Source organism: Aedes aegypti, unplaced genomic scaffold (genome assembly GCF_002204515.2).
Source record: "Aedes aegypti strain LVP_AGWG unplaced genomic scaffold, AaegL5.0 Primary Assembly AGWG_AaegL5_hic_scaff_233_PBJ_arrow, whole genome shotgun sequence".
NCBI lineage: Eukaryota > Metazoa > Arthropoda > Insecta > Diptera > Culicidae > Aedes > Aedes aegypti.
In genome coordinates, this window is record NW_018735861.1 from 8,829 (window position 1) to 28,121 (window position 19,293).

The 19,293-nt window shown below is 37.1% G+C and overlaps 1 protein-coding gene across 1 annotated transcript in view; it reads left to right on the forward strand.

Annotated features, from left to right (window-relative positions):
• Positions 1-2,818: 2,818 nt before the first annotated feature.
• Positions 2,819-19,293, forward strand: part of LOC110681009 (roundabout homolog 1-like) — a gene marked incomplete at both ends in the record, with an annotated part of 53,336 nt that continues 36,861 nt past the window's right edge. Inside the window, 2 exons of the mRNA XM_021856774.1 lie at positions 2,819-2,955; positions 3,546-3,651. Coding sequence (XP_021712466.1) covers positions 2,819-2,955; positions 3,546-3,651 — 243 coding nt within the window. The remainder of the gene's footprint in view (positions 2,956-3,545; positions 3,652-19,293) is intronic.

Consider the following 19,293-nt stretch of genomic DNA (forward strand, 5'->3'; position numbering starts at 1 on the left):
CATCGTTTGATCTACTTTTATTTTCATGACTATCCCGCAATGATCAGAAAAAACAACCGGCTCTGTTTTGAAATCAAGAATGTTACTAATGAAGTTTTGTGATACCGTTTTGATTCATATTACGGACACTTAAGGCCCCTGTGAACTGTAACCGATTGAAAAGCATATAAATTGAAACATATTGTATGATACCAGTGCGTTATCAGACTTTTGAAACACTCAACTTCCAAACAGTGTGCGAAGCTTCGGATTCCAAAGCTTGAATTACCTAAAATAAATAGAAATTAATGATCTTTCCACGATTCTTATTCCGGACACAACCTCACTTTTGCTTCATTTTACGGACACCTTGTTTGAAATTCCGGACAACTCACGAAAAGAAGAACTTCAATAGTTAAATTATAAATAATCTCCCACATTCGTAAAAGCAACGTCAAAACAAGTTGCGCTTTATAATTGTCATGGATTGCTATTTGAAATTCATATTAAAACGCGCCTGAAAGTTGGGAACTTTCAAACAAGAAATTTTGAAACATTTCAATTGAAACCTTTCCCATACAAAGTAGAGTGTCCGGAATTAGAAACTGTCCGGAATTTGAATCAAAACGGTACATAGAAACGGTCCAATCGGGACGCAGAGTTCGCTCTATGAAAAGTAAACTGTTTCTTTTTCAATTCCCACTCTATGTCTTTCCATCCAAATGCCTCAATTAATTGTCGTAGCCCTCCTACACAGTAGCTTTTAGAATTTCCCAAGCAATCAGAACTGTTGATGACAAAGTTGAAATCTCCTCCCACAATGTTCGTAGATAAATTTGCCGTCAGGTCATTTAGGAACAACTCATCCCTCTCTTTTCTGCGGTTAGATCCCGAAAATGCATATACGTTCACAAAAATTATGTTCTTAATCACGATTGAAGTTATTCTTCCATTCAAACTGAATAAGGTTTGACTTGTCTCGAATGAATTCCATATCAAAATAGCAGTTCCGGATTCGCGCTCATTTGCATTGATATACGATATACGGGATATGTGATGGAACAAACGAAAAATTTGAATAACAGACTTCTTGCAAAAATATTACATCAAAATCATTGTGGAAAATTAAATCCTTCAACAGGTTTTTGTCGACTAAGTTCGCACTGCTATTTAAATTTACATTTCCTATTCTCATAACATGACTCATCTTGGATACCATTGAATGGTTTGAAATTCTACAAAATACAAATCTAGAAAACTACAACTTGCAAATTAACAAATCTTCAAATTCATCTACAATACAATCTACAAATCTACAAATCTACAATTTAAAAAGTCTACAAATGTACAAATTAATATCAAATCACATCTAATAAATCTACCCAATCTACTTATCTATTAATCTGCTAATTACAGATGATTTTATTGATACGCGATTGAAACCATTTTTGAAAAGCATCTCTTTGGAAGATGTTTCGTGTGCTACTTGGGTGGTGATTGGTAGCAAAGTAAAGAGATGCCCTGTTCATCCGTTTTGGTAGCGACAAACGTCAAACTTTTAATTTATTCGTTTCCCTTATTTTGTAGTGTTCAGACATAAGCTAAGTATGCTGTTCCGCTTAAGAAAAGTAATAAAATTCTGCGCAAGAAATGGTCAAGAAATTTTCTACACTGAGCTCCATTTGAATTGACATTTCTCATCAACTGCGTACTGCAATCAAAGAAAAATGCTTTTCTTGAGCATTTCTTGCAAGAAATTTCCCACACATCGATATAGGGTATTACATTTCTGTGGAAGTGCATACTTCGCTATAAAAAAAAGACATCTACTGTAAAACCTGTTTTTTCACTGCTGCCAACAAAAACCATTGGAGAATCATCGGGAGTAATTTCTGAAGAGATTGTACATAAAGTCCTGAAGATATCTCTGCAAAAACCCTGTAGAGATTTCCTGGATCAATCCTTGGCGAAGTCTCTGGAATAATTTCTGGATGAATCTCTGAAGGAATGACAGGAGAAATCACTTCAAGAATTCTTATAAAAATCTCTTATGGAATCTATAGAGCAATCTCTGGAAGATCTTCTGGCAGAGTTCCTGGAAAAATCCTTGGAGAAGCTGTATTTCACAAGGACGAATACGTACCGAACGATTTTGATTAGCGATCGACTGGGCCACGCCACCTTCAGATTCACATTTCTTCTTGCCTCATGTGTGACTTACTTCACCGGGAACTTATTTACACAATGGAAAACCTTCGTACTTCTTCACTGAAGGATTTCATTCCAATCACACGCCGTAAAACTTCTATAATTCACGAAATTATGATATTCCCTCAACGAATACACCACATATAATTCAGAACGTTAACAAAGTTTTTATCCGCCTTATTGAGAAAAATACTTGTACGGATCAATGAATTTGTTCGGTCAAAACTCAAAAGGAATTGTGCTTATATGTTTTGGCTGTATTTCGATAGGGATTCATTTAAAGGGAATGAAGCAAAAATATGTAAATCCTTTGCTAGGAACATTTGTAATGTTCAAAATGTACCTTCATAAACGAACAGCAAAAATGTATAATGAATATTATCTGGAAAAAGGTTCATTTCTTCGATTTCACCGTTTCCCCTCGTTGAACTAATTCAGGTCTTAATTCAGAATGCTCTTGGAAAACGTATCGTAGTAAAATTTACCAACAGCCTCGGAAATCCTCGTGAGGTTTTCCTAAGAGCAAAATGAAATTGATTTCCCATTCTTCGCGTCCCACAGCAAACAGAACCGCAGCTGCTCGTTAGATTAATTTTCAATTTACTTCTGTCTTTTATGCTGTCTTTTTCAGTCCGTGGTAGTTAACCAGAGAGGTCCCGTCCGAGAAAATACCGAGTTCATCCTGTCCTGTGTGGCACAAGGCTCATCAACGATGACCTTTCGCTGGTATAAGAATGGTTTCTTTGTGAACGTGACAAAGGCAACTCGGTAAGTAGCAAATAATAGTCTGGAATCGCACAAATCGGAGGACCTTCCTGTACGTTTGCACACCCACGAGTCGTTAACAGGGAAATAACAGCCACTTTGCCTACTTGCCATTTCTTTATCGTGTCACGTGGCCTTCTGGCTTGCCACTGCCACGCTTGAAAGCAGAATGTCACCAAACCAAGAATGGAGAGCAGCACAAAAAGCCTTATCCCTGCGACCTTCCCGGAGAGAAGAATCCTTTGAAATGTAAACTTGTCACTCAGTCGTGTCTTTTCCGGTATTCCTTGACCGACCATCCATTGCCTCCCGCAGTTTGTCTCCTTATCACATGCTAAAAGTTATTTAATCTCGTTCTTATTTACGTGTTCTTCTTTTTCTTCCTTTGCCGGGACACACGGCTGCGGCTCTCGACTTGTGCCTTTTCATCTTGACTGATCCGCTTTGATGACCTCCTGGCGATGGCGGCGGCGGTGGTTTCTGACGGGTCCGACCTACTCAACCCACATCTCGGCGTCCCGACAACGATTCCGGACGACACCCACCCACACAAAAACACACACATACAAACCGGTGACACGTCATTAATTCAGAAACATGTGGATCCGTCTGCTGCCACCGGACTCAAGAGATCACTATACCGCCCTTTTGGGCATTACCAAGGCGAGCCGGCTTGATGAGGGCATCTACACATGTCAGGTAAGATAAGGAGGAGTGGGCTATTCGAGGACCAGCAGCAATGCAGAACGGCCCGTCAGTCGCTGGGCTGTCTTTTTCGCAACTTTGTACGCTTTGATGGCTTTGTGGCGTTGATTATGAATACGGGTCACTTTTCGGGCATCACGTAAGTATAACCAGTTGATATTCCATTGTTAATTGTTGGAAACACAAATGGAGAACTTGTTTGCTACGGTGAAAAATGAGATTTAGTTCTTTGGGCAAAACTTAAAATACATGGTTGCAATCTTCTCAAGTGACCGTTACTCGCACCCACATGCAAAAAGGTCGGAATTAAAACGTATAGGCAATATTGAAATCTACTTTTCATCTTCTCTTTATTGATATTCTGTTCATGTAGGAAAAAAATCCAAAATTTTGAGATTAGAGTCGAGAAAATTTCCTTTACTAAAAGATTCTCGACCGGTGAGATTCAAACTCACGACGCTCAGCTTAGTCTTACTGAATAGCTGTTCGCTTTTCTGCCTCCCTATGGAGGTTTGATTGTACAAAATATGTACCAATCTGTCGAATTAAAACGTTCTTTTACTCTTGTGTTGTCACCAACTGTGATCAACATTTCATTTTAAACTCCATCCCATTAGCATATTGAATAAATGTACCCAACCAGCATCTTCGTTACAGAGCAGTAATTGTGCCCTGTTCTTAAGACACCCTTCAACCAGAAACAATAAGCACAGTTAATTCCCGTGCAATTTCACCCCAATCTCGGTGTCAGCTGTCATCTCGCCTCGCCCGCCATAGATAGCAAAGTCCATGATGAGATGTAATAAATTTTATAATTACTGTTCCCCACCCACAAACCTCCACAACCCCTTCGATGCAATTTACCCCGGCCCTGGCGGGTAAAACCATTGAGCTGCATTTCGCTCTTCCGAGGCAGCCACCACTATTCGAAAACTACGGACGTCATTCTCGTGACGGAAAGATCTTACTTGCAAATGCGCGCTTTTCATTTTCAGCACGCGCATCAGGCACAATTTTGCCTGCCGTCATCTGCCAGCCACGGAATGGGTAGGCTTCCAACCATCCAACCGCTGCACATAGGATTGACTGGACAAAATACCTGGTTAGAAGTCGAAATAATTTTTGGAGATTTAACGCCCTTTTTTAAGATACTTGAAAACATGCTACATATATTGTAACAATTAAAACGGGGGAGAAACTTAAAAGTAGATGGAGTACCGTGTACCTTTAAATTCCGCTCCTAAATGCTTATCTTTGACAGATATGCGTATTTCGACTACCACTTGCAGTCTTCTTCAGTGTCAGTTACTCGTATCCAGAGGATTCGGATCGAATTAAGAAGAGTTTAAATTTTAAATTTTTAAAAGGGTCTAACTGAGTTAATCCCACTCTAAACAGGGATTAACTTGACATTAAAGGGCCTAACTGAAATTTTTAATCAAAGTCAGATTGGCCCTATTCGTCTCACATTTAATTTCAATAATTTGCAATAATTGCCCGTGGAATTAGCTAAAGTTGCGTTATTTCGAGTTTACCTAAATTTAAGTTGTTTTAACCCACTACAGAAACTTCAAAAGCTAACGCTGGTTCAAAAATGAAACTTTGCTTTGAGCTGGCTTCCATCGTACAAATCGCTACTGAATCCGTATGGGTCATTCAGATTTAACTGTTTTTGTCATTGAAAATAATATAGGGCGAATGTTCTAATAGTTGAGGTACGTAGCACGGTCTAAGATCATTAATAGCTGAAAAATCAAGGTGCACATGCGCTATGAATGTATATATTATTGAAGTAACGACCATTTACTTAATGAGAAAAATGATTTCATCGCTGTTACCAATGACACGTCAGTGAAAAATAAAACCTCCACTGTTGGTACACTGTTCCTTTAGTAGCGATGTATTTTTAATTCGTATTCTAATAATTGCAGTACTGCAATGCAGTATCCGTTGTTTCCTTATTGGATCCTCCATTAAAGGAACACTTTATCGCAGTTATTGGTTCAAGAGACAAGTTTTAGCAGTTTTGGTCAAATTTCATCAAATTTAAAGCAACTCAAACGATGTGTTCAACTATTTCGTGTATCAACAAACTAATACGTCGATTGGTAGTGTCAGTTCTGTAGCAAATTGAATGAAAACAATATAAATGACACTCCCGCAACTGTACGAACACTCACAACAGGGTAATGACTGTTTATTTTGTTCTCAAACGCTAACAGTTGGCGCCAGCGGCAAAAAATACAGACAACAACCTTTTTCTTACCGGCGACACTGATGTTTGTATTCCACTCACTGATCGCGCTACGCGGGATTCTCAAATTTCTCAAACTTTCAACACAAGCGCATGGAAGAATGGTTGTTGGAGAACTGTCAAAACGTATGGAAAATAATTAAAATCTTTAAATTCTTACAATTAGGAAACTGGATCAAAAAAGTAGTGATTAGAAATCAAGTGTAAAGTGAATACATAACTTTTTGTGTTTACTTGTTTTAATTATGAATTTTGTGTTTAGTTCATCTTCCGTGGTGCTTTCTTTGCTTCAGGATTTCGTTTTTACTACCATTGAAAAAGAGTCATCTATTGTCTTTTCAGTTTTGAATATCGCCCTACTAACAGAACACTCATCCAAAACCAATCTTCTTGACAAAATTGATGTTTTTAAGCAAAGGCCAAACAGGCCTCCTTATGAAGTATTGTCGGTTCTGGAACAGGATTAGCTTTAGAGAACAAAATGTCACTCAAAAATTATAAAATGCATCGGTAGTCGTACGATTTTTCACTTATCTCTTGGCATCAGCTTCGACGGGTACCTTCAATGCTTCTTAGCTGCATAATTTTGATCCAACTAAAGATAATTGTGCACGACAGTGTTGCTCCTACTATTTCTAAGGCTGACTTTCTGCAAAAGTTACTTGATCACGTCAAAGCTTGATCACGTAATGCTGCCACTCTGCTTCGCTCAAACTCGATTAGCTGTTGATTTTTCTTTCATTTTGCTAGTAATTTCCGTTAATAACACTCTAACTTAACTTCTCGCCAATATTGTTTGTGCTTACTACTATCATATTTCAACTATTTAAACTCATTCAAAAAACAACTTTTCAGACTTTATTTTGCTCACCTTGCTTACTGTGAAGCTCCCCAAACACCTCAGGGATGTTGTAAATCCAACCTATCGTTTTCTGGTGAGTTGCAATATTGGTTGTAGTGATGGTCGCGCTACCGAAAAATGTTCATCTGCAAGAACGAGACAGCTCACCAATCCATCCCGAGGTGGACCGTGCTGAGTTGTTGAGTTGTGAAGGAGAACTAAAGAAGGAAGACACAAAAGTTTGTTTTTGGCAGCTCTGCAGAAAGCACGCGCTCACGGAAAGAGACAGGCGCTCGATTTGAAATGATCGGTTAAAATTATTTTTCCGCCATTGGATGTTCTATGGTTTAGTTGATCGATGTAAAAGTTTGTATTAGAAGCAGCTCCACTTATTTTGCAACATGTTGCCGTGTACAATAGTGAACAACATAACTAATTGAATTGAAATGATTTGAAATTATAATTAATACATAAGGTACCGCGGGGCAAGTGGGGTAAGTAAAAACAATTGATATATTTTACTGAATATGTGAATTAACGTTTTAAACTCATGCGTAACCTTTGAGGCCATTGAGAACATTACGATAGGTAAGAAATTTCTGAGATTTTTCAGCCATTATTGCATAATAGAGTTAACCTGTCAACTGTTACTCCGTAACAAGTTGGCAGCGTACAATCTTATTTTAATATTTTTAGTGGAAAAAAGTTGCGGAAAATAATTTCCTGTACCACTTCTTAGTTGTCCTCTGTGACAGTTTCAAACTGCAATAAACAAAGTTTTATAATTAATTCGAAACACCCGTCAATTTTCTTATCAGGTGGGGCAAGTGAAAAGTTTATCATTAGGGATTGAATTTGTGTTTTCTCTTTAAGTCGCCATAAGTAAACATATAAGCGGTGGAAATTCTACAGAGCAGAAATGCAATTGCTGTCCTATAATGTAAGAACTAAACATTGGAAACGTTGCAGTTATAATGTTGTCGAATCATTTCAACTAACATAACTGAACAGAAGAAAATTGAAATGAAAAGAATAACATTTTCTTTGTTTACATGTTACTTATGTTATTGTTCATTGGGAAGCCTTAACAAGTGTTAAAGCTAATAGAAATCGTGAATATAACTTTTAGTTTTTGAATTTATTATTCAAAACGGTAAACTTTTCACTTGCCCCACTTTTGGGGCAAGTGAAAAGTAAGAAGACATTTTTTCAAAAACTTTTTCTGTATTTTTTTCTTCAATTTTTCATAAAATCAATTTCAGCATGCTGCTTATATATGTGGAAGTCAAGCTAAAATATATACACAACTTCATTTGTTTCAATTCAAAGTCTCTAGAATTGGAAGAATCTCAACTATGCGAACTCGTTGTGGGTTCATGTCGAAGGATTAACATGTTCGGCTTAACAAATCGTATAATAAATACGAATAACAAGGCATGGAATTCAACAAGTATTTGATAACAATAGACTTTTTATATTTTCAATTCTAAATCACTGCGAAAAAAAATATTTAAAGAGAATGAAACTCCTCCTGAGAAGGATGATGTGGAGGAGGCCCATCTATATAAATAAAAATGGAATGGTGTTTGTATGTCACGAAATGGCTCACGAACGGGGCAACGGATTTGGATAACTCTTCCCCCCATTTTGTTCGTCAAGGGTTCCGACGTGTTTGTGTGTATAAAGTTTCAGGATGTTCACCGGGAAAGTAGGAGAAACGGGACTGAACGGAACTGTCATTTTGTATGGGACGATTCATAACGGTTTTCAACAGCCTACTTGATGGCAAGACGAAGTTTGCCGGGACCACTAGTTCTAAATAAAATTGTCATTCCATTATTGGGAGAAAGTAGAATTGTTATTGTTTCAAACATACATAGTTTTATAACTAATTATAAATATTGATACAATATAATTCAAGTGTATAAAAATTAAATAACAAACATAACCATATCCTCGAAAACTCATAAGAATGGTATTTTTTTCTTTGAACTGTCATTCAATTTATAAATAAAATTTCATATTTATGTTACTAGCTGTGTCTAGAGTGAAATTTAATGCTACACATGAACTTAATTTGAATAAGTATTTTTATATATATCGTATGAAAAATCCTCAATTATTGTTAGAGACATTACTCTAGAGTTCTTCGGGCATCTCTTGGAATTCTTCCTTAAATCACTCATGAATCCTTCAAAACCCCTCTGGGATTGTACTGGAAATCTTGAGATTATTTCGGATATCTCTCCGAGTTCTTCTGGTTATCACAGAATTCTTCCAGGCATCGCTTTGTAATTCTTCCAAAGATAATTTTGTTATCCTACCGATATAACTTCAGATATTCTGCTGTTCTTTTTGTGAATCTTTTGAGCATGTTTTTTGAACTCTTGCTCTGTGGTTTTTACGTGTATGTCCTTAACTTTTAAAATCCTGGAAATAACATTCTTCGAAATTCTTTCGAAAACACTATGGAAATCTACCAAAAATGGTGCAATTTTTCTTGATATTTTAGACGATATTCTCCAAACATTCTTTAGATAATACTCTGAATTGATTCGGAAATACTTCTAGGGTTCTTATCGAGAATGCCAATAGAATTTTCCGGAAATTACCTGAGATGCTTCGGATGCTTAAAGAATGCTTCCGAAAATCTTTTTGAAATTAATCTGGGATGTATTACGTCAATATTCTTGAAATACTTTGGGACTCTTCCTAAATCCCGTGGAATTCTCCCGATATATTGTGGAGGATACTTTTAGAAAACCTCTGGGATTCTGTCGGAAATCTTTCGAGATCCTCCAAATGTTTCCTACTTGATTTTTTCGAGGATTCTTGCAGAAATTCTTTCCAAAGTAGCTGTAGGATTCAGGAGCATCCTGAATTTTTCAAGAAACTCTCTGTGATTAATTTTTTGAGTCCCAGTATTAGTAAGTTATAGCTATGGATGCAGCCCACTGTATTTCAGGCTGAAATTCAGGCAATTTTAGAATGCACAATGTTTGTCTCAAAAGGAATTACAGGTTTGCTAAGATCTGTATTTTCTCGGACGTCAAGCAGCATTAAATGCGCTAAAGGCATTTACATGTCAATCGAGTTAGTGTGGGAATGTATTCTCTCTTTGAAGCAATTGGCCAGTAGGAACGAAGTAACGTTTGTACTGGGTTCCCGGCCATTGTGGTATTGAAGGGAATGAATCGCCGACATCTAGCAAGACAGGTGCAGCTTCAAGCTTCGTCGGCCCTGAACCATTTTGTGGAGTTCCTAAGAGTACTCTTAGGATGAAACTAAGAACTTGGGAAAATGTCCATGTAGAAACTAATTTGAATGCCCACGGATACAGCCAAGCAAGCGAAAAGATTTATAGGACCCAGTCTGTCAAAAGCGCGGGCCATATTAAATCTTAATCAAAAGAATACCAGGTAATAACCGGTCTTCTGATGACTGGTCACTGCCCGAGCAGGTATTACCTTTACAAGATTGGAAAAGTCCAATTCTCAGAATGTCGATTTTTGTTTGAACGAAAACGAAACCGCTGAACACTTGCTTTGCAGCTGTGGGAGCATTAGTTCAATCAAAGGTTGTCAATATTTGGAAAAGGGTTACTAGGAGCCCTCCGAAGTTTGGCAATGCAATCCAAACAGGGTAATAAACTTTATAAACGAGTTTGAGCCTAGTTGGGATAACGTGCTCATCAACCATTGTCCACCACATCTCAATTGTGAAGAGGATATTTGATGAGCACAAATTAAATATGGTCATACCACAATAATCCTAATTATGGACGCAGTGGGTAAAAGGAAACAAGGAAAAAAAATTTTTTTTTTTTTTGAGTATTTCCTTACGATTTTTTTCTGAAATCTTCTGCAAATCCCCTAGATTTCTTTCAAAAATCCTTCAAAAAAAAACGACGTCTCTCTGGATTTTTTCTAGACCTACCGGAAGTTTTTTGAGGATTCTACGTAAACGTTCTGGCATTTAGAAATTCATTGGAATTCCACCAACCGACCAAGCTGAGCGTCGTGTGTTCGAATCCCGCCGATCGATGATCTTTCTGGGTTTGGAAATTTTCTCGACTTCCCAGGGCATAGAGTATTTTCGTACCTGCCACACGATGTATACATGCAAAATGGTCATATTGGCATAGAAAGCTCTCAGGTCATAAGTGTCGAAGTGCTCATAAGAACAATTTTGTCCCCAGTTGAGACGTAACGAAAAAAGAAGAATCATTGAAATTCTTCGGAAGAAAATCTAGAAATCTAGAAAGGATTTTGGGAAGCATACCAGGTTGATTTACGTATTGAGGTATTTTCGTAAAAATCTTAAAGAATCCCTTGAAGATTTTCGGAAAGCATTTTACAATGATATCCAAAAGAATTCTAGAAGTAATTTCGCGAGAATTCCTAAAAGGTCTTCAAGAAATCATAGACATCCAGGCAAATTCATGAATATTTTCCAGAACAATTCCAGAGCGATGTCCAGAGGAAGTCCAGAAAGATTTATAGAAGAATTTCAAAAGGTATTTCCGTAACATTTCAAGAGTAACTTTCAGAAGATTCTAAGGAAGATTTTCGAAAGAATCTCAAGGTATTTTGTAAGGTCTAGAGGGCTGTCTGGAAGTTTTCTTAAGAAATTTCCCTTTGAATTACAGAAGATTTCACCATTGATTTTAGAAAATTCCCAAGGAATAAACTGACAAATCACAAAAAAAAAATCAAGAACATTTCCCGAAGAATCACAGAGAGATTGTATCAGGATATTAGATTCTAGATGGATATTCGAAATTTTTTCCCAAAAAAGATTTTTGGAAAAACATAAAGCGGGATTTCTTTTAGAATTGAAGAAGGATCCCTAGAAAAGGACCAGAAGGATTTCCAAACAATTCTGGAGAGTTTTCGGTTAGCAATTTCTGACAAAATTCTTGAAAAATATTCCCGACAGATTACTTGGGAAGAATTTCAACAGGGATTTCAGAAGTATTCCGTAGAGATTTCCTGACAAATCGGAAACGGAATATCTGACAGTAAAAGAAAAGATTTTTTTACAACAGTTTCAGACGGGATTTCTGGAAATCCCAGAAAAATCGGATTTATCCTGAGAAAATCAAAGAGTAATATAAAAAAAGTCGCATGGACATTCACGATAGAATTACTGATAGATTTCTGCAAAATATTTCAGAGAGTTTGATATAATAGATTCGTTGGATTTCCGGAAAAACCCTAAGAAACCCGAAACCCCGTAAGACTTCGGGAAAAATCTTCAAAAATATTCAGAAGAATCCCAGATCTTTTTAAGGAATTCCATTTTTCTGGAAGCAATCATAGAAACATTTCGGCAAAGTTCCAAGGAAATTCAATGGAAGAAACCCGGAAGGATTTCCTGAGAAGTGATTCAATTTATAATCTCAGATAAACTTCGGGAAGAATCCCAGAATAAATGAAAGGAGAATAGAAAATAGTCATTAATACATAAACTTAGTTAATCGGTGACTTTTTTTTTCTAAGTGTCATAACAATTGTTATATTAACCGTGCACGCACTCGAGAAATTAATCCGACCCATAGTGCAACAATCGCGCTTAATCAACAACAATCATCAACAACGCGTACTAATTTCAATGACGGCCTACTTCGCCTTAAGCCAAACTTGGGTTATCGCACGGAAAAGCCAATTTTGAGTGAAAAGAAGGCAAAGTTAGGTTGATTTGTGACTTCGTGCTCAATCAAAGAGCCAAACTGAAAAAGTGTGGAGATATAAAAAGGCCAATCTGAAACTAGATCTGAACATCAGCGAAAACATCTAAATCAGCGTGAAGCATTCCAATTTTAGTAGAAAAACATTCACCTAATAAGCTTCATTTATTTATTCGTTCAAGTTGAATTTAAAATAAATATAAAACAATTTATTTTTCCATCTCGATTTTCAATGCGATAGAAGGTTTCTGCTCAGTTCCGATACTCTTATACATGATATCAATTGTAGGATTTATTTTCCGAATTTGCGATATATTAGAACTTCCCATATGTTTTTAGGAAAACAATAACTTCTTAAAGGATAACCTAAATCGGCGTTTATTTCTAAGTGAAAAAAGTGATTTGGTTTGAAATAGGACCAATGACATGGGCTCATAATCTTGCTCGAGCATTTCTCAATGTTAACATTTGGTAGATAAGATCTTTTCCATGCTACACTTGGCAATGCGATATTATAACACAGCCAAATGAGCCCATATGATAGTCTTAATATTCGACAAATGCTCACAACTACTTAAATCAAGAAGGGCGTCAAAATCCAAAATTATCGCCCAAATTTCACTCAAAATAATACTCATATTCTTTACTTGACTCGAATAAACCAGACGTTAAATCGTAGAATAAGATATAGAAAATTGTTCATTTCATAGGCTAAATACCATTGCTCCCCTAGTTTCTGTAGCATACCGTTTTGTCTCAATTCCGAACACTCGGTTTTGTATGACGAATTGGTTGAAATGTTTCGCTGAAATATGTCACCAAATTACCAGGAAATGGAATCAATTCAATTTAACGTCATCCAATTTATTTATACCACGGGATTAGTGAGGATCCTCTAGTTCGCGATAAGTGAAACTAGCTCAGATAAGTCAATTTGCAAATACTTATTAGGTAACGATTCTTTATTATTTATGTTACCATGGAAACGAGTGAATTCGGCACCGCTCAAAGGTCAAAATAGTGAACTCGTTTATCAGTCCATGGACCGATGCACGAGTTCACTAATTTGACGTTTGAGCGGTGCCGGAATTCACTGGTTTCCATGGTCACATAAATAACACGGCACCGCTTTTTAGTCAAATAGTGAAGCTCGTGCAGTGGACTCTAACCACTCGCTAAGGAAGCCCTTAGCTTCTACAGCTTATAAATGTAAAACAGGCCATATCAGGGATGGGAATTGTACTGTAGCAAACATTGACCACCTCGACATTCACATTTTTCTACATGACGCATCAAAATCCAAAGCAAACCATGACTCGTTCAAAACAAAAAATGTCACGGCTCTTCAAAACTGTAATCTTATTCTTCCTAACGTTTTTTTCAAATCCGAATGCGAAATGACTCGAGCACAGTGGTGACACGATTTTTCAGGTTTTCGGTTATTTGCATTTTTGCTCGATGAAGGCAGCATGAAATTGAACTTGTTTATATGTATCATAACGGAATGATTGTGCTCTTGCTATTAGCGCTAGTAGATTTCAATTAGTTGAAAAAACAAGCGATATATTAGCGGATTGAATTATTTGACATTTTTTTTCAATCATTCACCTCAGATGGCTGCCAGAAAACGATCATAGTGAAGAGACAAAACATTCAAGCAGTGTGTGAACCGTTGGTAGCGCAACGCCTGATGGTATTGATGCTGCTGCTGTTTGTATTTTTATTGACTGACAGAACCGATGAAATGTGGTAAATAGTGGTCCACAGTTCCCTAGCCTCGGCCATATAACTGTCATCGAGACTTTTGACCCAAGAAATTCATCCTGTTAAACCTATGTGCGCCCCGTTTGACATCCGCTGCAGCAGCCAGCCGCTCGTTTTCGCTTTCCGTCGGAAAATAAATAGATCAAGTGCACGCCGCGAAAAACAGCGAGCAGCCTGCGAGCTACAAGAGCGGTGCTCCGACTCCGTCGGTGATGATGAACCAGAACAGCATGATGACGGCAGACGACCAGAACCTCCCTCGGAGGCCAGCGTAGTGGCGGCAAAGGCGGAGGTAACGATGACGATACCCGGGACCGACCGACAACAACAACGATGTGATAATGAAGAAAATTGCAAAAATAGTTTTAATTTTCATCCCCATCGCAGTTTCTCTGTTGTTCGCGATTTGTATGAAGCCGGGGCGTCAATCTGTTCTAGAGCAGAAGGTTTCTCGCATGCAAGTGAGCCGCCCGAGCGCAAGGTTGTCAGATGCTTTTCGATATTATATGTTTATGGATTATGCTTTTTCCAAGTATTGTGCTTTAGTATCAGTGTCACTTTCCATATGGTAACTAATCTGTATCTACCTATTGGCTATTTGAATAGCTTCAAAATAGGATAATGTTGCAGTTTTGCATATATTTTTTGGTTCTCAACTTTTTCGAACAACTATCTTTTTAGGCAAAATCTTCTTCAATCTATTCTTTAGTCTTAAGGTGAAGATGAATCGAAGCCAAACTTCAAATTTTCAAAGCACAGTTCTGGAGAATCGAACACCCGTTTGAGCCGAAAACTGATTCGATTGGTCACCACCAGCTAGTGACAAATCCTTAAGTTTTCAGCTTGGACGGATGTTGGGTTCTTTAGATTTGTACTCTTGAAAGTTTGGAGAATTGGCTTCGATTCATTTTCACTTGAAAAGCGCGTTTGTACAAGATATCTCCGCGGAGAGTGGCGATTTGCACGGTAAAAAGAAGCTATTCTTTAATTATTTGTAGCACCTACAAAAATAAGTATTAATTTTATAAGGTTCACTACACTTGACGATAAATTTAAATCCGAGGATTCTGAATCGATAAGATAATGAGTTATCGACTAGAAAAAATATGCAGAAACCCAAATTTGCTCTGGTTTGGTGAAAACGAGTAAGTTGAGTTTTGAAGCAAAATTTAGGTTTTTGAACATTTGAGGTTATTTAACGTCTGAAGATGTAGGAAAATATTTTTATTCCTAAATTGTCGTATGTACTCTTAATTATCTGATTTGGTCGTTGAATATTTGATTTTGTTTTTAAACTTAAAACTAAATTTGTAAATTGGATTTTTACCATCAATTTTGAAATCTGGACCTCTGTGCGGCATAAACTTCTCCAGTAGTTCATTGATTAAATACACATTTTTGGTTAAAATATCTACGAAGTAAGACTAATCCATTGCTTTTCGAATGCGCCATAGAGAGTTTCAATTAGACGTGTATAAACAGAGATATGAGTAAGTTTTGAGAAAACCATTAAGGCGGCATCCACAAATTACGTAACGCTCTAGGGGGAGGAGGAGTAGGCTCAAGCGTGACGGCTCATAAAAATTGAAATATTTCATACAAAACCGTTACGGAGGGGTTAGCATAGCATAGCATTAACGACTGTACAAATCGTGGGTGGCTGTACAATGCTCAACTCTATTGGTTTTGGAGAAAATCTATTTGTAGTATCGCCAAAAAAACGTTTGGGGTGAACGTCTTTTTCTACATAAAAGAAATACACACAAAACAAGCATCACATTGTATCACCTAGCCACGTCCTCACAATCGCTAGAGGAAGGGAAGGAATGTTATTTCAACGTCTACTTAAGAAGATACAGGGAATTCAAACTATCTTCATAGACGTCACGGGATAGGGAGATTGTGTTAGTAGGGTAGGGTTAATATAAGGATCAGCCCAATTCGACAATTTAGAGCATTTTTGGTAACGGAAATAATAATATGTATTGATTTTGGATGTACCTGATCATTTCTGAAAAGAACTTATTATTAGTATAATAGGAATAAAACGCTAAAATAAACTACGGTCGTCTCTTCAAGACTAAGCTTGCCGATTGATCTTGCTTCTTCTGCTCACACCCGCAGGGGCAAGCGACACTACGGAAGGATCACTCAGTCCTACTGACACTCGCGGCACTTTTTCACTCTAACGCGAACGACGCGCGACATCTTCGATCCTGCCTCGTCGCACGCTCCGCAGGAGCAAGCATCAAGATCGAATGATCAAACACTACTCTTACGAAGGTGGGGATGTTGTGGTGTTGTCGAAAAATTTCCAATTTTAGCGTTACGTAATAAATGGACGCTGCCTAATTGAACTTTAACACTTCACTTTACTTTTGCAAGAGAAAAAAAAACAAAATAAAAGTTTTCGCGCGTCGTAGGAGTGATTTTATATCCTTTATAGCTTTTGTATGTTGATTCCGTCGAGAATGGATTACCACTTCATGAGCTCATTTCATGCTTGTTATAACACAAATTTGTATCTTGGCAATGTTATAACTAATTAATCGTTAAAAAACTGTGGATGTTTTGTCACTATAATTGTCGGTATGAGCCCTTATTCCTGTTTTATGAAAAAATGACGCACTGATAGATAACTTTTTAAATTGATGGTACATAAATCGCATCACTTTTCAAGGTAAATCCTGATCATGTAGCTTTCAAACCCTTTCACTAACAAAACTCCTTCCTGTGAAACCATCGAGATGCAGAGGTGATCTCGGTGTTTAGTAGCAATGGACGTTCCACTAATTCCTTCCCTTCCCCGATGACTGTACTGGTCGCATGGTCGACATTATCATCAGCATTACCATTGCTTGGAAAATGCGGTTTTGTGCTCCCAGCTGCATTTTTGAATCTTTTAACAATGTCGGTCAAATTATCTGTGCATTTGTTAAACATTAAAATTTAAAAGTTGAATACGGGAGACTTTTTGATTATTTCGTACTTTTTACATCTGCAAACGCATACGTTATTTAATCCGGCTAATCAGTGAGTTTGATGAACGATTTAATGGATGAATTGACGTAAACACCGGGACACTGTCATAACTACCTGGTTTATACGCTAAAATATCCTAATATACACTAGGCAAACCTAGTGCTTATTCGGATAAGTTGGTGTATGTATTCATGTCTCTTTTAATTTAATATTTCAGAACAAATAATTTCTTTCTGTTTTGCTTTAAAGAAGGCATATCAATGAAAATATGTATTTTGGTCATATTGGCACTTTCATCGATTATGCAAAAATGGGCAGTGTAAGGACGAGTCCAGCGCCATTATTGACATTACAAAGTTTGAAGTCCTCGAAATTGTACATTGAAGATGGTACGCTAATTCCAAGCTGCATATGTAGACAAATATTCTCACATGACCGTTTAAAAAAAATCCTTCAAGGATTTTTCCAAGAATGCCTCTAAGAGATCCTAGGCCTAGGCTGCAGTTTTTCTTCCTGGAATTGGTTCAAAAATTCCTCTAGAGATCATTACAGAAAATCATATAAAAGCTCTTAAAAAACTTGCTTAAGAAATTTGATCAGAGTTTCCTCATAGAGTTCCTCCTCCTACATGAAGGATCATTTCTCAAATAACTTCTCAAGCAAAGTACCAGGGATTCCTCAAAAGTTGCTTTTAGGTTTTACAACAGCAACTACTGTAGTACTTATTCTATTAATATATCCTATCATTTATACACACATTTTTTTAGCAATTCCATCCGACGTAGCTCAAGGGATTTATTTAGAACATGATACTGTCCAGAGATACAGGAGATAGGTAGAATTTTGCCCAAATACAAATGCTCATAACTTTTTTTAAAAAATGGATGAAATGAAATGCATCTGGAAGCATTCGATTGCAAATTCAGTCTAGTTTCAGTAAACCTTGCATATTGGCAACCGGACACCGGAGATGTTCTGGATTTTCCGAAGCCATCTTCAAATAACACTTTTTCTGTTTTTGTTATTTTGTGCGGTGTGAAGTTCTATAGATGTGAACGTTTTTTCCAAGATACTAGATTCAATTGAGGATTGAATGCAGGTAGACGCATTAAGATTTGTTTTAAATTTTCCGAGATACGGTCATTTCCGTTAAACTAGTTTCGAAAAATATGATCAGTCACGTTTAATTCTTTGATCATGTATATCAACCAGAACTATATCCAAGTGGGCATCAAACTTCAAGATGTTGCTTCAGATTAAATATTCAGAAACATTGACTAATCTATATTAGGTTCCAGGTGCCCTGGTGGAAGAAGCCCATTAGGAACATGTGCGAACATCCATTTTTGAAAAGTTGTAGGCACATTCTGTATAAATCCTCTATGTTATTAAAGCCTTAAAAACACTTAACCAAATGATAAGTGAAAATTTTGATTCCGAAACATGAATAGAAATGTGAGAACTTCTCATATTTCATATTCCGGACGCTTCACTACTTTTGCCTCATATTCCGGACACTTTAATTTGAATTCCGGACAGCTCAAGCAAATCATAAATAGAAGATACTTCTTAGTTATCATTTATCCGTTTTACGACTAATCAGCCGAGTGGAAGTTTAATAACTAACGTAAAACGAAACATTACATATACTTTGCAATCGGATTATTTATTTATTTATTTATTTCAATTTTAATTTGAAAAAATAAACACAGGAGTTGTCGTGATTTAAATAACGTATGTGTGGTTTAGATTGCAACAGTTGTGCATTTTTTAACAATAAGTGTCCTAAGAAATGAAAAGTATGATTTCCACCCTATTAGAATGGCAACTCTAAACAAATAAACTTCTGGTGAGAGACAGATAAGGTGCAGCAGAAAAACCACTTTGGGTTGATGTCGCCGACCGCAGCAGACGGCGAAAGCTCACCTCTTCATCACCCCGCAGAGACAGACTCTGTGCTGTGGGTTCTAGGAATCGGACATTACCTATAGGGGTATCTGGGGTAATATGCATCCTCGGAACAAAACGTTTTTAAGGGTGTTTGTCAATATTTTGGCAAAAATTGAGACAATTTTCGTGTCGGGAACCCTTCTTGTCCCTGGTGAA